This window comes from Rhinoderma darwinii, chromosome 9, assembly GCF_050947455.1.
Source record: "Rhinoderma darwinii isolate aRhiDar2 chromosome 9, aRhiDar2.hap1, whole genome shotgun sequence".
NCBI lineage: Eukaryota > Metazoa > Chordata > Amphibia > Anura > Rhinodermatidae > Rhinoderma > Rhinoderma darwinii.
In genome coordinates, this window is record NC_134695.1 from 24,668,246 (window position 1) to 24,693,537 (window position 25,292).

Here is a 25,292-nt window from a genome sequence, read left to right on the forward strand (position 1 = left end):
GTGAGCAACAAGAGTAGTGAACGAGCTGAGTCAAACCAAGAGTGTACGAGGTACCAAACGCAGAGCAGGAGCGTAGTCAGTAAAGCCAGGGTCAATATGAAGCTGAGGTCAATAGTAATAGCTGGAACAGCAGAGCCAGGAAACAAGAAAGAATCACAGGCAAAGACAAGAAGCAAATGAATGTATACATAGACCGAGGGCAGGAGCTAGAACTGTCTGGCCAGGCTGTGATAGGTTCTCCCACTCCTCAGCCTACCAGCCTGTGTGGTTGCAGATCGAGTCACTCTATCAGACCTAGGAGCAGATGCAGACTGATTAACCACGGGCGTCAACACAGAAGCTGTGTCTGGCAGATCCTTTACACTATGTGTGTGCACCCGTAATTACGGGAGCATTGCTAGGCGACGTCAGGGGATAGTCACTGTCCAGGGTGCTGAAAGAGTTAACTGATCGGCAGTAACTCTTTCAGCACCCGGGACAGTGACAAGCACTGGAGTTAAAAGTATTAAAGAGGCTCTGTCACCAGATTTTGCAACCCCTATCTCCTATTGCAGCAGATCGGCGCTGCAATGTAGATAAGAGTAACGTTTTTTGTTTTTTTTAAAACGAGCATTTTTGGCCAAGTTATGACCATTTTTATATTTATACAAATGTGGCTTTCTAAAGTACAACTGGGCGTGTTTAAAGTTATGTACAAGTGGGCGTGTATTGTGTATGTACATCTGGGCGTTTTTACTTCTTTTACTAGCTGGGCGTTGTGACTAGAAGTGTATGATGCTGACGAATCGGCATCATCCACTTCTCTTCACAACGCCCAGCTTCTGGCAGTGCACAGACACACAGCGTGTTCTCGAGAGATCACGCTGTGACGTCACTTCCCCAGGTCCTGCATCGTGTCGGACGAGCGAGGACACATCGGCACCAGAGGCTACATTTGATTCTGCAGCAGCATTTGCAGGTAAGTCGATGTAGCTACTTACCTGCAAACGCTGATGCTGCTGCTGAATCAACTGTAGCCTCTGGTGCCGATGTGTCCTCGCTCGTCCGACACGATGCAGGACCTGGGGCAGGAAGTGAGTGACGTCACAGCGTGATCTCTCGAGAACACGCTGTGTGTCTGTGCACTGCCAGAAGCTGGGCGTTGTGAAGAGAAGTGGATGATGCCGATTTGTCAGCATCATACACTTCTAGTCACAACGCCCAGCTAGTAAAAGAAGTAAAAACGCCTAGATGTACATACACAATACACGCCCACTTGTACATAACTTTAAACACGCCCAGTTGTACTTTAGAAAGCCTCATTTGCATAATTATAAAAATGGTCATAACTTGGCCAAAAATGCTCGTTTTAAAAAAACAAAAAACGTTACTCTTATCTACATTGCAGCGCCGATCTGCTGCAATAGGAGATAGGGGTTGCAAAATCTGGTGAGAAAGCCTCTTTAAAAGTTAACTTACCCAGAACTCCTGCTTCTTCCTCCATGTTTCATCCCATGTGACCGCTGTAGCCAATCACAGGCTGCAGCGGTCACATGGACTGCTTTTAAAAAAATGAAAAATCGGGCTTCAAGCAAACTTTCAAAAATATATATTAGATGGGTCCCCGCTATTTACAGGTTCCTATGGTACAGGTGGCTGCTGTAAAAAATATCTCTAAAGGATTTTATCAGCAGTTTAGGCAAGATGGCTGACCCCATATTTATGTACAGAAAATAGAATAAACAAATCTACATTTAAAAAGTTAAATTAGCTTAGAAAAAAGATTGTTTCACTATCTGCCTTTAATTAGGAAAAAAAATAGGTGATATATTTCCTTTAAAGGAGTTTGCCTAAGATTGAAACTCACAGTATGTCCTATCAAAAAAGATAGGTGATAAGTGTCTGATCGGTGGGCGTCCGGCCGCTGGGACTGAAACCAAACAGGAGAACTGAGGTCCCATGTCTTCCATTTGAATGACGCGGTAGTCCCTTTCAAAATCAACGGGTCTGCCAGAGAGGGCTGAGTATATCGCACGTAATCTCCGGCAGTGGCAAAACTTGAATGTAATCCAATATTGTTATATAGATGACATCATATTCATCTGGCGGGGGCCAGAATATGAGCTGCTGAAGTTGGTACATGGCCTTAATGACCATGAGCTTAACATTAAATTGGCACTCTATTAGGCCTGATTCACACGAGCGCTGCGCATCTGCAGTTTTTCACGTCCGAGGTGCATCCGTGCTCAGCGCTGCGGGACTCGATGCCACGCATCCCCCAGAGTTGAGAGTCTATGGAGGGATGCGGGATGCGTGAAAAGATAGGACATGTCCTATTTTCTCACAGACCCTTCACGCGGTCCGTTGAAACAACGGCTGTATGAACGCCTACATTGAGTAACATAGGTCCGTTGGACGGCCGCTGTTTCAACGGCCGCCCCACAGACGTTTAACACGTTCGTGTGAATCAGGCCTTACAGTGGGATTGAAATTCCAAGATAGGCATCAATAAGAAAAGTGAAATTGTAACTGATTTATATAGTTAAGAGACGGAATACCAACAGTCTCTTGGATGCGAGAAGGACGATTAAAGGAATTCCAAAACTGAGATTCCTAAGATTGAGGAAGAAATGCTCAACTCTGGAGAAGTTTAATTTGGGCGCTGAGGATCTCAAGAATCGTCTGAAAGAAAGGAATTTGACAGGATGCAAAATCAAACGTATAATCAAGCTTTACGCACGGATCAAAGTAAATTGTTAGAAATAAAAGGGAAAGTGGAAAATTACTATGACAAGATCAGATTCATCACGACGTTACATGATAAATGTGACGAAATGAATAACATTGAACATTGAAAAGTACTACTTCTTGACCAAGACCTTAAAAAACATTTAATTAAAATTAAATTAAAATTAAACATTTAATTAAAATTAAATACAACTAGTCAATGTCACGATCTGGGGGTATGTGGACCCACTAGGCCACACCGCCATAGCGGAGTAGCGGTTGACTAAACAGCAGTCTATAAAGTCTAGGTAAAGTCCTAATAACAAGATTACCTATAAGAGTCCAGAAAGTAGCAGAGGCTTTGGCACGGATGGAACTTGATGTGTCAGATGACGCCAGACGTGGCAGATGATACCAGACGTGGTATATGACAGCAGGTGTGGCAGATAACACCAGACGTGGCGGATGATATCAGACGTGGTATATGACAGAAGACGTGGCAGATGCAAGCGCTGGCCCTTTAAGGCCCTTTAAGGCCTACGAGCGCGCGCATCCTAGATGACACTTTAGAGTAGGATGGCCACGTGTGCTGGCGTCTCCGAGGAGGGAGGCGCTGGCAAGAAGACAGAGGTCTGCGGTCGCGGCCATCGCTTATTGGGTCCAGAGAGTGAGAGGAATTTTCTAATGAGGGTAGGGGCATTAAGGTTCTCTGCTGGCTCCCAGGACCACTCCTCAGGACCAAACCCTCTCCAGTCCACTAAATACAAAGTCCTTCCTTCCACTCTCTTGTAGTCAAGAATCTACTTCACCTCGAGCACATCAGAAGAACCGCTGGGAGCAACTCCAGAAGTAGGGGCTTTACTGTAGCAGTTCAGAACCACAGGTTTCAGGAGGGACACATGAAAGGAGTTAGGGATTCTGAGGGTAGGTGGCAGTCAAAGCTTATAGGAGACAGGGTTTATCTGTTGCAGGATCTCAAAAGGTCAGAGGAACATGGGAGCAAATTTGTATGAGGGCATCTTCAAACGAACATTCCTCGAGGACAGCCAGACTTTGGTTCCAGGAAGAAACTGAGGCAGCTCTCTTCTTCGCGTATCAGCCTTTCGCTTCATGCGATTGAGTGCCAGTAGAATAGAGGACCTGGTCTGTTGCCAAATGTGTAGAAAGTTCCCAACGCAGAGTCAGCTGCAGGTACCTGAGTTGTAGCAGGAACAGGAAGAGGAACTCGTGGATGTTGGCCGTAGACTATGTAGAATGGCTTGGAACTAGTGGACTACACTTGTGTGGTTGTTATAGGAGAATTCGGCCCATGGAAGAAGCTGTACCCAGTCGTCATGCTGCACGGAGATAAAGTGACGAAGATAATTCTCCAAAATTTGGTTAATCCTCTCGACTTGACCCTTAGACTAAGGATGGTAGGCCGAGGAAAAGTCCATTCCCATATCGAGGAGTTTACAGAGGGCTCTCCAGAATTTTGAAGTGAACTGGACCTCCCGATCAGACACGATATGAAGAGGCAAGCCATGCAGGCAGAAGATATGTTGAATGAACAGGTTCACCAGACGAGGAGCAGAAGGTAGGCCGGTTAGCAGGATAAAATGTGCCATCTTAGAGAACCAGTCCACCACCACCCAGACAATATTGCGTCCTGCTGAGGGAGGAAGATCTGTGACAAAGTCCATTGCAATATTCTGCCAGGGAGTGTTGGGCGCAGGTAGAGGTTGGAGCAGACCGGCAGGTCTGGAATGGGCAAATTTATTTGAAGCACAGACAGTGGAGGAAGAAACATATTTCACAATATATTTAGGCAGCGTGGGCCACCAGAAATCACGGGCTATCAAGTCTCATGTCTTACGGACACCAGCATGCCCAGCCATTTTGGAGCTGTGTCTCCAGCAAAGAATTGTCCTCTTGTCTGTCAGACGAACAAAAGTCCTCCCCGGAGGGATGTCTCTAACTTGCAGGGGATTAGCAGCAATAATACAGGACGGGACTACGATACATAGAGGGGTCTCCACAGTGTCCTCAGTTTCAAATGACCTAGACAGGGCATCGGCTTTCTCTCATTCTTGTCAGCCGGACGGAGTGGAGCACAAACTGGAAATGGGTGAAAAACAGCGACCACCTGGCTTGACAGGGGTTTAGCCGTTGAGCCGACTGGATATAGGTGAGAATCTTGTGGTTGGCGTATATCAAAATGGGATGAACTGCGCCCTCTAGCAGATGTTTCCACTCCTCCAGTGCCAGCTTGATAGCCAGTAACTCCCGATCCCCATTAGAGTAATTATGCTCTGTGGAAGGAAAAAGTCTTGAGTAATAGCCACACAATACTGCCTTTCCCTTGAAGCTTCTTTAGAACAGAAGTGCACCTGCAGCAACAGAGGAAGCATCCACTTCCAAAGAGAACTGTTGAGATACATCTGGATGATGGAGGCTCTGAAGGGAAGGTACTCTTGAGGCTATTAAATGCTTATTCTGACACACCTTGGCGTTCACACCTTTCTTGGTAAGGGTAGAGATGGGAGCCATCAGCGACGAGAAATTTGGGATAAACTGCAGGTAGAAGTTAGCGAATCCCAGAAAACCCTGTATGGATCACAGTCCCTGAGGACGTGGCCACTCCAAGACGGACTTCCCTTTCACAGGATCCATCTTGAGGCCTTGATCAGAGATGATGTAGCTCAGGAATGGCAGAGAACTTCTGAGATCTTGGAAGATATCGTTCACAAATTCCTGGAAGACCGCTGGAGCGTTACACAGACCAAAGCGCATCAGCAGGTTTTCATAGTGCTCATCTTGAGTGTTGAATGCCATCTTCCACTCGTCACCCCGATGGATTCGGATCAAGTTGTAAGCCCCACGCAAGTCCAGCTTAGAGAAAATCTTGGCTCTTTGTATACGGTCAAATAACTCAGGGATCAGTGGCAATGGATATATATTCTTGACCGTGATCTGGTTGAGACCACGGTAGTCGATGCAGGGTCGAAAAGTTCCATCCTTTTTTTAATAAAGAACACCACGGCTCCGGCCGGGGAGGAGGTCTTTCGTATAAACCCCCTTTCAAGATTCTCCTTGACATAGGCTGACATGGCCTGGGTCTCTGGCAAGGAAAGAGGATATACCCATCCATGGGGAGGTGAGGTGTCTGGGACTAGTTCAATCAGACAGTTGTAAGAATGGTGCGGGGGAAGCATCTCAGCCTCCTTCTTGCTGAAGATGTCTGCAAACTCTGCATAGTCAGTGGGTAGACCTGCTAATGACTGGGACAGAGGAGGCTGGGCAGGATGGATCTGTGTACTTCTCCGGAATTCCAGTCAAGGACTGGGGCATGCAGCCGGAGTGAAGGCAGACCCAACAAAACAGGATTGATGGCTTAAGTCCATATATGGACAGTGACGTCAGTGGCTACTCCTTGAGACTAATCCCCGTTGCTGACTCTGGCTGGGGATCCTGCTCCAGGAGAAGCCCCTAACGTCAATGTCCATGTATGGACAGTGACTTCAGGGCTTTCATCTAGGAGCCGAATCCCCGGCCAGGTCATCGTCAAGGGGGATTCCGCTCAAGGTGTAGCCAGTGACGTCATTGTCCATATATGGACAATGACGTCAAGGGCTTCCCCGAGCACAGCGCTTAAAGTAGTGCTGTACTCGGGGAATCCTCGGCGAGCAGAGGAGCTCCCTCTCCTCCGTCGCTCTGATCTAATTCTGAAGCAGGGATGGTTCTGAGGACACAGATACAGTTGACAGCGGAACATACCCACGGCCGCCCAGGACAGCGGGATACTGGCCGGAATCAAGGACTTTGTTAGTACTTTATATACACTACCGTTCAAAATTTTGGGGTCACCCAGACAATTTTGTGTTTTCCATGAAATCTCACACTTATATTTATCAAATGAGTTGCAAAATGACTAGAAAATATAGTCAAGACATTGACAGGGTTAGAAATAATGATTTTTATTTGAAATAATAATTTTCTCCTTCAAACTTTGCTTTCGTCAAAGAATGCTCCATTTGCAGCAATTACAGCATTGTAGACCTTTGGCATTCTAGCTGTTAATTTGCTGAGGTAATCAGGAGACATTTCACCCCATGCTTCCAGAAGGCCCTCCCACAAGTTGGATTGGCCCACGGCCCCCCGCACCACATTAATAAAAAGTTACTATAGTAACTCGGGACGCGGGCCCCTGTTACTATAGTAACATACTTTACTTACCTTCCTGGTTCCGGATCGCAGCGGAGGTCCTGACGTCAAGCGCTGTGCGCAGCGCATGACGTCACAGAGCTATGCGCCGCGCACAGCATCGAGACGACAGAACTCCCGCCACGGCCGAAGAGGAAGGTAAGGTTAGCCCTGACTGGCGGGGTCCGACTCCCGGGACCCGCCAATCAGCTGTTTTGAAGGGGCCGCAGCACTTGTACGAGAGCTGCTCCCCTTCATTCCTGTCACTTCATTCCGGTCACACTGTGAATCCGTGTCGGCGATTCACAGTGTGAGCGAGTAATGAAATGAAGGGGAAGCAGCTCTCGTACGAGTGCTGCGGCCCCTTCAAAACAGCTGATTTGCGGGTCCCGAGAGACACATCAGCTATTGATGGCCTATCCTGAGGATAGGCCATCAATGTATAGGGACTGTACAACACCTAAGCCTACGATGTAGCAGGCTTAGGGGGCCCATGAGACAGGATCACAGATTGTGTGATCCTGTCTGCTGGGCCCTGTATCTAAGCCAATCACATGGTAGGCTTAGATACATGGCCCATGCGTGATCCTGTTTGCTGGGCCCTGTATCTAAGCCAATCACATGGTAGGCTTAGATACATGGCCCATGTGTGATCCTGTCTGATGGGCCCTGTATATAAGCCTACCACACTGTAGGTTTAGATACAGGGCCCCAGCACACAGTAATCTTATACTGTATAAGATTACTGTCTGCTGGACCCTGTATCTAAGCCTACGTTGTGCTAGGCTTAGATACAGGGTCCCACAGACAGTATCACACATGGGCCCTGTATCTAAGCCTAACACATGTGTTACTAATCATTTTTCGTGTGTTTTCTTACAGGTTCGGTCGTTGGACTATGTCGGATTCCAGGACTACTTCGATGGTTAATGAGGGCTGTGTGGGTTTTTTTTTATTTCAATAAAATATTTTTTCTATGTCTTTGTGTTTTTTTTTAAACTATTTTACTACCGCCTTAGTAATGGCCGCCGGCTGATTGACAGCATCCATTGCTAAGGCGGGGCTTAGTGTTAGCCGATGCCGATGCAGAGGCTAACACTAACCCCCTTTATTACCCCGGTACCCACCGCCACCAGGGGTGCTGGGAAGAGCCGGGTACGATCCAGTACCTGACCATCTGTAGTGATGGTCGGCCACTGAGGTGGCCGCAGGCTGGTATTATCAGGAGGGGAAAGGCCAAAATCAGTGGCCCTGCCTACCCTGGTGATGCTAGGCTGCTGCTGCACGTCATTTAAAAATGACCCCACGTCATTTAAAAAAAAAAATATATAAATATTTATTGGAAAGAACGATGTGGGGTCCCCCCCCAATTTTCATAACCAGCCAGATACAACACAGCAGCAGCAGGCAGCATTATAAGGGTGGGAAGGGCCACTGTTTTTGGCCTTCTCCAGCCTAATACTACCTAATACTACCAGCCTGCGGTTCGTACCCGGCTCTTCCCAGTACTCCTGGTGGCGGTGGGTACCGGGGTAATAATGGGGGTTAGTGTAGCCTCTGCACCGGCTAACATTAAGCCCCGCCTTAGTAATGGAGGTTGTCAATCAGCCAGCGGCCATTACTAAGGCGGTGATAATAAAAGTTTAAAAAGATACAAGCACATAGAAAAAATATTTGATTGAAATAAAAAAACACAACCCTCATTAACCATTTTATTGAGAATAAAAAAGCGCCGTCATTGAAGTCCTCGAATCCGAAGTCCAACAACCGAACCTGTAAAATAACACAAACACACAAAAATAATCAGTAACACATAAAGAAGCAAAATTATTATTCTTACCTATCCTGGGTCCAGCGCTGGAGCCGCAATGTCAGCGAGCTGGGCCCTGTATCTAATCCAATCATGTGTGATACTGTCTGCTGAGCTGTGTATCTAATCCAATCATGTGTGATACTGTCTGCTGGGCCCTGTATCTAATCGTATCTTGTGTGATACTGTCTGCTGGGCCCTATATCTAATCCGATCATGTGTGATACTGTCTGCTGAGCCACTGTATCTAATCCTATCATGTGTGATACTGCCTTCTGAGCCACTGTATCTAATCCTATCATGTGTGGTACTGTCTGCTGAGCCACTGTATCTAATCCTATCATGTGTGGTACTGTCTGCTGAGCCACTGTATCTAATCCTATCATGTGTGATACTGTCTGCTGGGCCACTGTATCTAATCCTATCATGTGTGATATTGACTTCTGAGCCACTGTATCTAATCCTATCATGTGTGGTAATGTCTGTTGAGCCACTGTATCTAATCCTATCATGTGTGGTACTGTCTGCTGAGCCACTGTATTTAATCCTATCATGTGTGATACTGTCTGCTGGGCCACTGTATCTAATCCTATCATTTGTGATATTGCCTTCTGAGCCACTGTATCTAATCCAATCATGTGTGATACTGTCTGCTGAGCCACTGTATCTAATCCTATCCATAGTTTATAGGGCCGTAGTGCTATAGATATGCTATGCTGTCTCATATACACACTTTTTTTTGGGCGGACACATATGTATTGGGGCTATTTCCCTGACATTTTAAGCCCTGAGGGTATGTTCACACGGCAGCGTCTGTTACGGCTGAAATTACGGTGCTGTTTTCAGGAGAAAACAGCACCGTAATGGCATGTGCAGGCGTCTTTCGCTGTGTCCATTACGGACGTAATTGGAGCTGTTTTTCTATGGAGTCCATGGAAAACGGCTCCATTTACGTCTGAAGAAGTGACAGGCACTTCTTTGACGCGGGCGTCTTTTTTACGCGCCGCCTTTTGACAGCGGCGCGTAAAAAAAATGACCGTCGGCACAGAACATCGTAAGACCCATTCAAATGAATGGGCAGATGTTTGCCAACGCTTTTGAGCGGCATTTTCGGACGTAATTCAATGCTAAAACGCCCGAATTACGTCCGTAAATAAGGTGTGGGAACCCAGCCTTAGTGACGCCCCGGCTGCTAGTGCTGCATTGTTGGGTCACTTAGGAGACCCAGCGATGCAGCTGAAAGCTGCGGACCATCGGCCATGAGAAGTTTGTGGGGGGGGGGGGGGACCCAGTAAGAATTTTTGCATCGGGCCATTGAGCCTTTAGCTACGCCCCTGTCTGTCCATAACACTTTTTTCCAATCTTCCTCTGTCCAATGTCTGTGTGCTTTTGCCCATATTAATCTTTTCCTTTTATTAGCCAGTCTCAGATATGGCTTTTTCTTTGCCACTCTGCCCTGAAAGCCAGCATCCCGGAGTCGCCTCTTCACTGTAGACGTTGACACTGGCGTTTTGCGGGTACTATTTAATGAAGCTGCCAGTAGAGGACCTGTGAGGCGTCTATTTCACAAACTAGAGACTCTAATGTACTTGTCTTGTTGCTCAGTTGTGCAGCGGGTCCTCCCACTTCTCTTTCTACTCTGGTTAGAGCCTGTGTGTGCTGTCCTCTGAAGGGAGTAGTACACACCGTTGTAGGAAATCTTCAGTTTCTTGGCAATTTCTCGCATGGAATAGCCTTCATTTCTAAGAACAGGAATAGACTGTCGAGTTTTACATGAAAGCTCTCTTTTTCTAGCCATTTTGAGAGTTTAATCGAACCCACAAATGTAATGCTCCAGATTCTCAACTAGCTCAAAGGAAGGTCAGTTTTATAGCTCCTCTAAACAGCAAAACTGTTTACAGCGGTGCTAACATAATTGCACAAGGGTTTTCAAGTGTTTTCTCATCATCCATTAGCCTTCTAACACAGTTAGCAAACACAATGTACCATTAGAACACTGGAGTGATGGTTGCTGGAAATGGGCCTCTATACACCTATGTAGATATTGCATTAAAAACCAGACGTTTGCAGCTAGAATAGTCATTTAGCACATTAATAATGTATAGAGTGTATTTCTGATTAATTTAATATTATCTTCATTGAAAAAAACGGTGCTTTTCATCAAAAATAAGGAAATTTCTAAGTGACCCTAAACTTTTGAACGGTAGTGTATCTTGAAAAAAACTATTTTGAGTTACACCAGCAGAGGAGGAGGGGGGGGGGGCTTCTGTGCTTTCCCATGAGGATATCCAATCCCCCTTTTGAGAAGAAATATACAATTCTAACACAGACAGCTCACACAGAAGTGTAAGTACATTCTTGTTAGCACTAAGAAAGAAAATATGTACTGAATTCCACAGATTAAAAGCAACATGTTATATCTGAAATAGTTTTTATGCAGCAATACAGTATAGAAGATTTGCATATTCTCAGTGATGTTTTTTTTTCTCCCTAGCAATTGCTCTTATTAGCAGTTTGTTACAAGTGCAAATAAGAAGACGATTCAGTGTTGACAAGGCGTTGAGTCACCCATGGATGCAGGTACGTGTAATTTGTACTTTTTCTTGGTTATCCTTGTGAATATAAAAAGAGGGACATAACAGACGCAGCTGAGTAGAGGTCTGGGCATGAGAGGGTTTGAAGGGAGGAGGCTTTAACCCCTTCCCGTGTTGCGACGCAACTGTATGTCCTGGCGAGGGGTTACTTCTCGAACCAGGATGTACAGTTACTGCACGTTTCCCCGTGCACACTGTCCTGATGGGCAGCATCCGGGAACCGGGAGGTCAGCTCTCCCCGACAGCTGACATGCCACTCTTGCCGGTCAGCGATTCTTCACCGCTGATTTTGGCAAATAACCCCTTAAATGCGGTGATCGATTGCGATCGCCACATTTAAGGGGTTTGTAGCACATCGGCATGCCCGCAATGCGATTGCGGGTGCTGCCGACAGTTAGCATGGCAACCGAAGACCAAACTATGGCCTCAGGGTTTGCTATGTATGGAAGCCTATTAGAACCAGACTCCGGCTGGTCCTGATAGGCATCCTGTTAGAGCGACTGTCACGTCGCACTGACCCTTATAATACATTACACTACATAGGTAGTGTAATGTATTATAGCAGCCATCAGTGCTATAGGTCTTTAAGTCCCCTAGTGGGACAAAAAAATAAAATAATAAAAGTGTTCTATAAAAGAGTTAAAGAACTGTGCAAAAACTGCTTTTTTTCCTATAAGTCTTTCATTATAGGGAAAAAATGAAAACGTTAAGAAAAAGAACACATATTTGGTAAATAAATAAAATTCAATGCCAGAATCGCTATTTTTTGTCACCACCCCTCCCAAAATATAGTATAAAAAGTGATCAAAAAGTCGCATGTACCCCAAAATAGTACCAATAAAAACTACAACCAGTCCCGCAAAAAAAAGCCCTTACACAGCTTTTTTGACTGAAATATAAAAAAAAGTTATGCTTCTCAGAATATGGTGACAAAAGTGATTTTATTGTGCAAATACCGCAAAACATAAAAAAGACTTTGCCGTAATCATATCGACCCGCTATTCTATTTAAGTAAAATGTTATTTATAGCGCACAGTGAAAACTGCAAAAAAAAAATAAAACATTGTCAGCATTGATGGTTTTTGGTCACCTTGCTTGCCAAAAAATGTAATAAAGTGATAAATGAAATTGCATATACATAAAATTTATGTTTAGCGTTCTAAAAGCGGATAAGATTGGGCGACATTTATTAGTGCGACACCGGCCACACATCTATGAATTATTATTTATTTACTTCAATATTATACCCCCTTATTATACCCTGCTGTACTCCGCACAGCTTACATATGCCCCCACATTATAAACTGAAATACCAGTAATACCCCAAACAGAACTACTACCAAGCAAAATCTGCGCTCCAAAAGCCAAATGGCGCTCCCTCCCTTCTGATCCCTACAGCGTGCCCAAACAGCAGTTTACGTCCACATATATGGCATTGCCATACTTCAGAGAATCCATCTTAAGAGTTTATGAGGTATTTGTTCTAAGTGGCACAAACTGAGCACAACATATTGTGCACTAAAATGGCATATCAGTGGAAAATTGAAATTTTCACTTTGCACTATCCCTTCGCGCACCATGATTTATTAGCACGTCGTGGTGCGGGGTTGATGTATGGAGCCAGTTCACGTGCTGAGCCCGCTCCATACACTGTGAATGTCAGCAGTGTATTATAGCTGACACCCGGGACTAACGGGCAGAAACAGCGATCTCGCAGTTACAGAAGCCTGTAAAAATTACAATACATTAGTATTGCAGTGTATTGTACCAGTGATCCAATGATCGATGGTTCAAGTCCCCTAGGGGGACTAATAAAATGTGGGGAAAAAAGTAAACTAAAGTTATTAGTAGTAAAAAAAAATATTAAAAGTTAAAAAAAATATTTTCCTACTTTCCCCTAAAGCAGGGGTCTCAAGCATGGCGGCCCCTGGGGCTGTCATCTGCGGCCCGCGGGACACAGAGCCGCTAGTATCGGCTCTGCTCCGAGACTCTGGAATTCCCTGACATCGCTGTCCACATATGAACAGAGACGTCTGGGGCTTCCCCAGAGCGGAGTCCCGTGCAGAGCACTAGTATCGGCTCTGCTCTGGGACTCTATGGAATTCACTGACATCGGTGTTGATGTTTGGACACACGATGTCTGGGGCTCTGCTCAAGGACTCTGTGGAATTCCCTGACATCGCTATCCATATATGGACAGTGTGTCAGGGTTTTCCCCTGAGCGGAGTCCCAGGCAGAGCGCTAGTGTAGGCTCTGCTCCGGGACTCTGTAATTCCTTGACATGGCTGTCCACATATGAACAGCGATGTCTGGGGCTTCCCCAGAGCCGGAGTCCCGTGCAGAGCGCTAGTATCGGCTCTGCTCCGGGACTCTGTGGAATTCCCTGACATCGCTGTCCATATATGGACAGTGTGTCAGGGTCTTCCCCAGAGCGGAGTCCCGGGCAGAGCGCTAGTACAGGCTCTGCTCCGGGACTCTGGAATTCCCTGACATCGCTGTCCACATATGAACAGCGATGTCTGGGGCTTCCCCAGAGCCGGAGACCCCAGGAAGAGCGCTAGTATAGGCTCTGCTCTGGGACTCTGGAGAAGCCTCTGACATCGCTATCCATACATCGATAATGATGTCAGGGTCTTTCCCAGAGCAGGAGTCCCAGTGATGTCAGGAGAACAGCTGGAGTCCCAGGAAGAGACTGCTAGTTCTCTGCCCGGGACTCCAGCTCTGGGGTTACCCCTGACATCCATGTCCATATATGGACAGTGATGTCAGGAGCAGAGCTGGAATCCCATGCAGATTGCTCCGGGACTCCAGCTCTGGGCAAGCCCCGACATCACTGTGGCAGCATCTGCGGAGGGCACTGTGGCAGCATCTGCAGAGGGCACTGTGGCAGCATCTGCAGAGGGCACTGTGGCAGCATCTACGAGGGCACTGTGGCAGCATCTACAGAGGGCACTGTGGCAGCATCTACAGAGGGCACTGTGGCAGCATCTACAGAGGGCACTGTGGCAGCATCTACAGAGGGCACTGTGGCAGCATCTACAGAGGGCTCTGTGGCAGCATCTACAGAGGGCACTGTGGCAGCATCTACAGAGGGCACTGTGGCAGCATCTACAGAGGACTCTGTGGAAGCATCTACAGAGGACTCGGTGGCAGCATCTACAGAGGACTCTGTGGCAGCATCTACGGAGGGCACTGCGGCAGCATCCACAGAGGGTACAGCGGCAGCATCCGCAGAGGGCACAGCGGCAGCATCCACAGAGGGCACAGCGGCAGCATCCACAGAGGGCACTGCGGCAGCATCCACAGAGGGCACTGCGGCAGCATCCACCGGGGGCACTGTGGCACTATCTAAAAAGGGGCTGCCCAATCTTGACATGTGTGTCTGCCAAACGCTGCTAACTGAGCCGCCGGACTGCATTTAGCGACACTTAAACTGGAAAACTGGATTGTTGAAATAAGCACGTGGAGAATTCTCTCAAATTTTAAACCTAGTGGTATTATTATAGTAATGTAGTGTAATAGTAGTTCAAATAACTAATTGATTAACAATAATTTTGTATTGTATCAAATTTGAAAGTAATGCGGCCCGTCAACTTCCCATTTTTTCTATATACCACTTACCCGGCCGAGTTTGAGACCCCTGCTCTAAAGTAATGTAAAAAAATAAACAAAATTGATATCGAAATGTCCGTAAAAGTCCAAACTATTACAATATACTTTTATTTAACTTGTACGGTTAACGCCATAAAAAATAAAGAATTTAAAACACCAAAATCAGTTTTTTGGTCACCTCAGCTCTCAAATAAAATGTAAGAAAAAGTAACCAAAACGTTATATGTACCAAAAAATGGTACCAATAAAAACAAAAGCTCGTCCCGCAAAAAAAGCCCTCACACTACTCAATCAACCAAAAAATAAAGTTATGGCTCTCAGAATGTGGCGAAACAAAGCAATTTTTTTTTTAACAAATAGTATTGTTTTTGTGGGCTGCAGTTTCCCAAGTTGGGTCACTTTTGAGGGGTTTCCACTATTTTAGTCTCTCAGGGGCTTTGCAAACGCGACATGACACCCGAAAACCATTCCAGCTTAATTTGAGCTCTAAAAGCCAAATAGCGGCCCTTCCTATCTAAGCCCTTCCGTGTGTACAAACAGAAATTTATTAGGGGTATTGCCGTAATCGGGAGAAATTGCTTTACAAATGTCGTAGTTCTTTTTCTACTTTATTTCTTAGAAAAAAATTAAAATATTTACTTTTTTTCCGAAAAGATTTTCATTTTCACGGCCTAATTCCGCAAAATTCTGCAAAATACCTGTGGGGTAAAAATGCCAACTATACCCCTAGAAAAATTCCTTGGTGTAGTTTCCACTGTTTTGGTCCGTCCAGGGCGTTGCAATTGCAACATGGCACTGACAACCATTCCAGCAAAATCTGCGCTCCAAAATCCCAATGGCGCTCCTTCCCTTCTGAGCCCTGCCCTGGATCCAAACCACAATTTTTTACCACATATACACAAGACCTTTTCAAAGTTGACATGGTACCTAAAATATATTTTAAAAAAAAAAGGTTGCACCAAAATCCACTAGGTGCTCTTTGATTCTGAGGCCTGTGTTTCAGTCCATTAGCATACTAGAGCCACATGTTGGATATTTCTAAAAACTGCAGAATCTGGGCAATAAATATTGAGTTGTATTTCTTGTGTAAAACCTTCTGTGGTACAAAAAAAAATGTATTACAAATGAATTTCGTAAAAAAAAACTGACATTTCTAAATTTCACCTCTACTTTGCTTTAATTCCTGCCAAACGCCTAAGGGCACATTCAGACGTGGCGGAATTGCTGTGGAATTTCGCTGCAGACAGTTTGGTATCCACACCTTTTTAGTTATCTTTGTGCAGACGTTGCGGAAAACTCCGCTGCGGACCATAGGCTGCGGTGTGGAATTTTCAGTCGGCAGCATGCACTGTCTGTTGCGGAGAAGAAGTGGAATTTCACTGCGTATTTCAGCCTTTGAAATGCATAAAATGAAATCTTTGCAAGTCCGCTGTGTTTTCTGCAATGTCTGAATTACCTGTCAAATATGCAACTGTTGGTGCAGATTTGTTGCGTAATTGCCCCAAATCTGCACCAACATTTGCAGCGGAAAAAATCTGCCACGTCTGAACGTGCCCTAAAGGGTTAAGAAACTTTCTGAATGCTGTTTTGAATACTTTTAGGGGTGCAGTTTTTAAAATGGGGTGATTTATAGGGGTTTGTAATATATATAAGGCCATCAAAGCCACTTCAGAACTGAACTGGTCCCTGAAGAAATAGCCTTATAACATTTTCTTGAAAATGTGAGAAATTGTTGCTAAAATTCTAAGCCTTGTAATGTTCTAGAAAAATAAAAGGACATTTAAAAAACGATGCAAACATAAAGTAGACATATTGGAAATGTTAACTGGTAACTATTTTGTGTGCTATTATTATCTGTCTTACAAGCAGATGCATTTAAATTTAGAAAAATCGAAATTTTCTCAAAATTTTGGTGTTTTTTACAAATAAATACAAAATGTATTGACCAAATTTTTTGATTAACATAAAGTACAATATCTCACGAGAAAACAAACTCAGAATTGCTTGGATAGGTAAAAGTGTTCCAAAGTTATTACCACATAAAGTAACACATGTCAGATTTTAAAAAAAATCAGCTGTGTCCTGAAGGCCAAAACAGGCTGTGTCCTGAAGGGGTTAAGTAGTCTGAGATTAGAAAAAATGTCAGCTTTTTTCCCCAAAAAACAGTGTCACTCTTTTCCATGGGTTCAATTAAGTGTTGCCCATGGACAAGATTGTCACTGTCTAGGGGGGGGGGGGGGATTGCTAGATGGGAAGGGAGCTCAAAGATGATGGAAAAGAGATCTTGGAGGGCAGTTATTAAAGTGGTCTTGGGTTCCTTTGGAGATATGTCAACTCTTCTCAGGTGATGCATTAAATTAATAGTATGGTGCCGCTACCACTTGGTAGGTTACCAGGTGTGACTTAGAATTGTGCAGGCATGTACTGCTTGAATAAAGAACCTTTAAGATCTCTTTTGTGTTTGTTGATGGGGTTTATAATGCAATAATTAAGAATAGTGCTTATAATGTTCTGTGCCATTGTACATGGTAAAACATTTACAGATAATGTATTTCTAAAAAGAACATACATAAAAAAAGGTTCATACAAATGAAAATAACTGCTGGGCTCACTGGTATCTTTGTGTCCTTTTATTAAACACTTGTTAAAATCCAAGCATAGCCACGGGCTGGGAGATGTGATAGCACAAACAAGGTGACAACTGTTTTGCGTTTACTCACATTTCATCCTGGCCTTTATGACATAATGATGTATCTATGTTCTTTTATGCACATTAACCCGCTTTACGTCACATGCATACGCTTATTAATTTATTTTATTTTTAAATTTAATTTTAATTATAAAAACAATCAAAACATTAGTAACAGTATAAGATAAAATATTAGATTTGAGTGAGAGAATCATAGGAACGGCTTAGATCATTGACTTTGTGTAACCCCTCCTATATGCAGGTACCTTGTCTTTATTAAGGATCAGCAGTAGGAACACTGCCCACTTAAAGTTCCCTCTCAGAATACATTCTTTTAATCGAGTGCCCTTTTCCTCTGAAAATCTACTTCTCACCAGGTTTTGTATTAGAATTTTACAATCGGTTATCATAGTGCTACTTCCCTTAATGCCGGATCACTCCATAATATATATAATTTGCCAGAGAATTAAATTTTTTATTATGGAAGTCCTTGGACCATATATAAAGAAGAATACAAAACTTTTTGAACTTTTTATAGTTCAAAAGAGATTTTGTCTTTTTCATAGCTGCTCTTTCATAGGCTGCAAGTATTTCCTCTTTGGGAAAGCCTATGTTCAGTAATCTTCTGCCTTTTGGTTGAAATTACTGTCCTTCACTATCAATTCGTCTGTGACGTTAAAAAAAATGGCCATATCGTAATGCCCTTTTGACAAGTGGAGGGTGATAGCTGTTATAATGCAGTAACTAATTTTATAGCTGTTGGTTTGTGGAAACCCATAGTTTCTATTCTGTCCATTTCTGCTTTGACACTTACATACAGAAATTCTACTTTAGTATCCCCAAAGTTGACAGTGAACTTCATATTTATATAATTGTTTTGGATATACATATGGAATTCCTCAACCTTCTTTGCTGTACCTGATCAAACAATGACTATGTCATCTATAAATCATACAAATAACTAGATATACTTAATAAAGGGAATATGCACTGAATATATACCAGTCCTTCTCAATGAATTTGAATATCATCAAAAAGTTTATTTAATTTAATTTATTTCAGTAATTCAATTCAAAAAGTGAAACATATATAGATTGATTACACACAGAATAATCTATTTCCAGCATTTTTCTCTTTTAATGTTGATGTTTATGGTAACAGTTAATGAAAACCCAAAATTTAGTGTCTCAGAAAATTTGAATATTAAATAAGCACAATTTCAAAAATGATTTTTAATACCGAAATGTTGGCCTACTGAAAAGTATGTACAGTATATGCACTCAATACTTGGTCGGGGCTCCTTTTTCATGATTCACTGCATCAATGCGGCGTGGCATGGAGGTGATCAGCCTGTGGCACTGCTGGGGTGTTATGGAAGCCCAGGTTGATTTGATAGCGGCCTTCAGCTCGTCTGCATTGTTGGGTCTGGTGTCTCTCATCTTCCTATTGACAATACCCCATAGATTCTCTTTGGGGTTTAGGTCAGGCGAGTTTGCTGGCCAATCAAGCACAGTGATACTGTGGTTATTAAACCAGGTATTGGTACTTTTGGCAGTGTGGGCAGGTGCCAAGTCATGCTGGAAACTTAAATCAGCATCTCCATAAAGCTTGCCAGCAGAGGGAAGCATGAAGTGCTCTAAAATTTCCTGGTAGACGGCTGCGTTGACTCTGGACTTAACATAACACTGTTTTTGTCTAATGAACCAGGCCATTTTTTTCAAATCTGACATGTCATTTTATGTGGTAATAACTTTAGAATGCTTTTATTTTTTCAAGTGATTATGAGAATGTTTTCTCGTGGCATATTGTACTTTAAGTTAGTGGTAAAATTTGGTCAATACGTTGTGTTTATTTGTGAAAAATACCAAAACTTAGAGAAAATTTCAAAAATTAGCATTTTTTTTCATTTAAATGTATCTGCTGGTAAAACAGATAGTTATACCACACAAATTAGTTACTAGTTCACATATCCCATATGTCTACTTTATGCTGGCATCGTCTTTTGATCATCCTTTTATTTTTCCAGGACGTGACAAGGCTTAGAACTTTAGCAGCAATAGCTCACATTTTCAAGAAAAAGCCTTTTTTTATGGACCAGTTCAGTTCTGAAGTGGTTTTGAAGGCCTTATTTATTATAAACCTCCTATGAACCACCCCATTTTAAAAACTGCACCCCTCAAAGAATTCAATACAGCATTTAGAAAGCTTCTTAATCCTTTAGGTGTTTCACAGGAATTAAAGCAAAGTAGAAGGGAAATGTATAAATTCTTTTTTTTTGCAGAAAATCTGTTTTCATTATTTTCATTATATAAGGTTTTACCAGAGAAACTCAACTCAATATTTATTGCCCAGATTCCGCAGTTTTTAGAAATATCACACATGTGGCCCTAGTTTGCTACTGGACTGAAGCACAGGCCTCAAAATTAAAGGAGCACCTAGTGGATTTTGGGGCCTCCTTTTTATTAGAATATATTTTAGGCACCATGTCAGGTTTGAAGAGGTCTTGTTGTGTTAAAACAGTGGAAACACCCCCAAGAAGACTCATTTGGCAAACCACACATTTCAAGGAACTGATCAAGGGGTATAGTGAGCATTTTAACCCCACAGGTTTTTTTTTCTGAATTTTGTTAGTGTAATTAGGATGTAAAAATTAAAATCTAATGTTTTCCAATAAAATTTGGAAATGTAACATTTTTACAAGGCATACAGGAGAAAAAACACCCGCACATTTGAAAAGCAATTTCTGCCGATTACGGCAATACCCTATATGTGGTAAGAAACTGCTGTTTGGACACACAGCAGGGCTCAGAAGGGATAGAGCGCCATTTGGCTTTTGGAGTTCAAATTTTGCTGGAATGGTTTTCAGGTGCCATATCGTATTTGCAAAGCTCCTGAGGGACCAAAACAGTTGAAATACCCCAAAAGTGACCCCATTTGGGAAACTACACCCTGAAGGAATTTATCTAGTGGTTTAGGGAGCATTTTGGCCCCACAGTTCTTTTCGCTAAATTTAGTGGAATTATGCTGTGAAATTGAAAATTTAACTTTTTCGGATAAAACGTGGACATTTTTAATTTTTACAAGAACTAAAGGAGAAAAAGCACCCCAACATTTGAAAAGCAATTTCTCCCGATTACAGCAATACCCCACATGTGGTAATAAACTGTTGTTTGCACACATTGCAGGCAGGGCCAACTCCAGGTTTATGTGGGCCCTTGGGTGACACAGACTTAGTAGGCCCCTTTGAGGGGGAACTCACGGCGACAGTAAAATGTCAGAAAACGTCACTTTATGCCCCCTCATATAGACGTTAGGCCCTGTTTATGCCCCCATATAGAAGTTAGGCCCCCAGTTTGTACCCCCATAAATTTAGTGTCCTCTGTAGATAGTGCCACACAGCCCCCTCCCAGGTAGTGCCACACAGTCCCCCTGCCACATAGTGCCACACAGCCCCCTCCTTCCAGGTAGTGCCACACAGCCCCCCAGGTAGTGCCACACAGTCCCCCTCCCTGGTACTGCCACACAGCCCCCCTCCCTGGTAGTGCCAGACAGACACCCCCTGGTAGTGCCACATAGCCCACCTCCCTGTAGGTAGCGCCTTTGGAGTACCCTCTGGTTGGGGATTCCAGTTCTAGAGCATTGCCGATGCTCTGGCTGGAGATTCTGCTTCAGAAGAAGCCCTTGACGTCACTGTCCATATATGGACAGTAAAAAATATAAAGAGATCAGATCATAATAAAATGAGCATGAGCTCAGTACAGTCAGTATGGTGCCAAACAGGGAGCAACGATGATATAATCACAAAAATGAGAAGGAAAGGAAGGGGGGAAGGAAAGGGGAAAGGGCAGGAAAAATTATCAGGGAGTAACCACTGGAAAGACAGGCACTCGGCACTCGGCTCAGCATAATTATAAAAGTATAAAAAATGTATTCACAAAATAAACATGACATGGGTAGCATCAATTGTGAATCACAGAATAACACAACATAAAATACAAAAAACACTTACATACATAAACGTTACAAGCCTGGCCGGGTCAAAATTAAGTAGCCCACAGATATGAGCATATATATTATGCCCAGACCATGTTGCATATAATTGCAAACAACAGTGTTTTATAAAATTACAACCATAAGGTAATGCTTGAACAAATTTAATCGCATATAGCTGATACACATGTTAGGCTAGGTAGAGTTCCATCCAGTAATAGGGAAAACAAGAGTGAATGATCCAGCTGACATGTGCCACATCGGTATAAGCAACGGATCGGCTGCAGATATGTAATGAATATTTTGCCTCATAAGTCATAATTGTGTCAGATGTGTCAAGCATCAACAGACAGCAATGATTAAGCGTTATTTTATCCGCAGTATAGTGGTGGCTATTTAAGCATGGCTCCCATTACATAACATGGAGGAAATTCAAATGCAGTCAGTCAATGCATATTTCCAAAGCGTATACTTATCGCTATCAGACGTAGTCTCTGCGATGTTGGTCAGTATATGAACATCAGTTTCCACTGGCAGTTTCAGCCAGAGCTGGGAATAAAGATGGTCCGTCCCAGTTGTATATTTCCTTTTGTGGCTTTGGTCTGACGTAACACGCCGGGAATGTGTGAACCTATCCACTATACTGCTTGAACACATGTGCGATCTAAGCTAAGTTGCATATGTTATGCTCTGCTGAACCCTGCACGGACTATATACGCTGGCCAGCCTACTGCTATTTGGGCTCCAACCAAACGCTCCCTACAAAGCCACAAAAGGAAATATACAACTGGGACGGACCATCTTTATTCCCAGCTCCGTCTGAAACTGGCAGTGGAAACTGATGTTCATATACTGACCAACATCGCAGAAATTACGTCTGATAGCGATAAGTATACGGAGCGTGAACGATGCACTTATCATTACCTAATAGTATGTCCAGGAGCAGGAAGGGGTTAATAAAAACCTGATCCAGAGTGCTCTGGGCCTCAGACTGGGCCGATTTGTTCACTTTCCAACAAGACAATGACTCTAAACACACAACCAAGACAACACAGGGGTGGCTTAGGGACAATTCTGTGAACATCTTTGAGTGGACCAGCCAGAGCCCTGACTTGAACCCAATCTAACATCTTTGGAGAGACCTGAAAATGGCCGTCCACTGATATTCCCCATCCAACCTGACAAAGCTTGAGAGGATCTGCAGAGAAATATGGCAGAAAATCCCCAAATCTAGATGCGCAAACTTGTGACATCATACCCAAGAAAACTGGAGGCTGCTATCGCTGCCAAAGGTGCTTCAACTAAGTCCGGAGTAAAGGGGCTGAATACTTTGGTCAATGCAACATTTTAGTTTTCCTTTTCAATAAATTAGCAAAGATTACTATCATTCTGTTTTCACTTTGTCATTATGGGGTATTGCGCGGAGAATGATGGGGGGGCTTGAATTTTTCTCATTTTTATATTAGCACAAGGCTTCAACATAACAAATTGTGGAAAAATTGAAAGGGTCTGAAGACTTTCCAAATGCATTTTGTGTGTGTGTGTGTGTGTGTGTGTGTGTGTTTGTGTGTGTATGTGTGTGTGTGTATTGTATATATGTATACACACACTTTCTCTACAGATTTAATTTTCTCAGTTCTCAGTAATTTCATTGGTAAACAATGTGACAAAATGTCAGCTTTATTTAGTGCACAACCCTTCAAAATGAGTGGATATGAAACGTACCATTCAGAAGACAGTGAAAGAAAACCTACTATACGTTTCTTTTTTGCTAAATTATGTTTATTTCACTTCAGGATTTTCAAACTTGGTTGGACCTACGGGAGTTGGAGACCAAAGTTGGCCAAAGATATATTACTCATGAGAGTGATGATGCACGCTGGCAGAAATTTGCAGAGGAATGTGGTATTGAATACCCTCAACACTTTGTCATGGGACCTCAGTATGATGACATTGAAGAGGAAGATGAATAGTAAAGTGTTTGCTGTATCTGTGTTAGAAAATATTTGCTTCTTGGTCAAGCCAAAGACTTTGCACTATGGGCAATATATTTGACGCTTAGTATGTCACAATTTTGTATAGTTCCTTGTGTCATGTCCAGTGCCATGAAGGTTTTTTTTTTAAACATGTTTTTATTAAACATTTTGTGTGGCCATCAAGGTTTGTTAGACATCGCGTTGTAACTGACAGAATATATTTCTAATATATATAAAATTATAATTGCTACCATAAATATTGCCTACAAAAAGGCAGGCTCTAAATTCCCTTTAAAAATTCACTTTTATTAGATAATTCTAAATAATATAAGACATTGGTAGCTATTGGTATATCTTTTTCCATATCATATTGACTGCCTCTCGCCATTGAAGTGGACTGTTGTTCCCCACATTTGGAGTACAGACTTTAACAGGACTGAGCCTGTTTTGGCCTTGAGAACGAAGTCGTTTTTTTTCAAATCTAACATGTGTCACTTTACGTGGTAATAACTTTGGAATGTATTTACTCCCATTCAAGCGATTCTGAGAATGTTTTCTTGTGTCATATTGTATTTTTTTTGTTAGGGGAAAGAATTGGTAAATAAATTCAGTATTTATTTGAGAAAAAAAAACCTGAAATTTGAATAAATTGTGCAAAAATTAGCATTTTTCAAAATTAAAATTTTATGTTTGCATTGTTTTTTGAACATTCTTTTATTTTTCTAGGACATTACAAGGCTTAGAACTTTAGCAGCAATTTCTCACAAATCAAAATTTATTTGTAATACTTTTTTTTCTGTAACACAGAAAGTTTTACCAAAGAAACGCAACTCAATATTTATTGCCCAGTGTCTGCAGTTTTTAGAAATATCCCACATGTGGCTCTAGTGTGCTAATAAACTGAAACACAGGCCTCAGAAGCAAAGAAGCACCTAGTGGATTTTGTGGCCTCCTTTTTATTAGAATATATTTTAGGCACCATGTCAGGTTTGAAGACATCTTGTGGGGTCAAAACAGTGGAAACCCTCCAAAAGTGACCCTGTTTTGGAAACTACACCCCTCAAGGAATTTATCTAGGGGTGTAGTTAGCATCTTGACCCCACAGGGGTCAATATTTATTGGAGTTAGCCTGTGAAAATGAAAATCTACTTTTTTTCGGGAAAAAATAAATTTTTACATTTTACAAGGAATAAAGAATAAAAAGCACTGCAAAATTTGTAAAGCAATTTCTCTCGATTACTGCAATACCCATATGTGGTAATAAACTGCTCTTTGGACCCACGGCATCGCTCAGAAGGGAAGGGGCGCCATTTGGATTATCTAGCGCAGATTTTGCTGTAATGGTTTTCGGGTGCCATGTCGCGTTTGCAACTCCCTGGAGGGACCAAAACAGTGGAAACCCCCAAAAAGTAACCCCATTTAGGAAACTACACCCCTCAAGGAATTTTTCGAGGTGTATAGTTAGCATTTTAACCTGACAGGTTGTTTTTTTGCTCAATTTAATGGAATTAGGCCATGAAAATGAAAATCTACTTATTTTCAGAATAAACATAAATGTTTAATTTTTACAAGGAATAAAGGAGAAAAAGAACCCCAACATTTGTAAAGCTATTTCTCCCAATTACGGCAATACTCCATATGTGATAGTAAACTGCTGTTTGGACCCACAGCACGGCTTAGAAGGGAAGGAGCGCTATTTGGAGCTCGAATTTAGCTGGAATGGTTTTCGGGTG

The 25,292-nt window shown here is 43.0% G+C and overlaps 1 protein-coding gene across 1 annotated transcript in view; it reads left to right on the forward strand.

The window, feature by feature from the left end:
* The window catches only part of LOC142660297 (serine/threonine-protein kinase D1-like), a 256,966-nt gene extending 232,797 nt beyond the window's left edge, over positions 1–24,169 (forward strand). The window contains exons 18-19 of the mRNA XM_075836887.1: positions 11,193–11,278; positions 23,380–24,169. Of these exons, the coding sequence (XP_075693002.1) occupies positions 11,193–11,278; positions 23,380–23,556 (263 nt within the window). The 3' untranslated portion in view covers positions 23,557–24,169. The remainder of the gene's footprint in view (positions 1–11,192; positions 11,279–23,379) is intronic.
* The last annotated feature ends 1,123 nt before the right edge of the window (positions 24,170–25,292 follow it).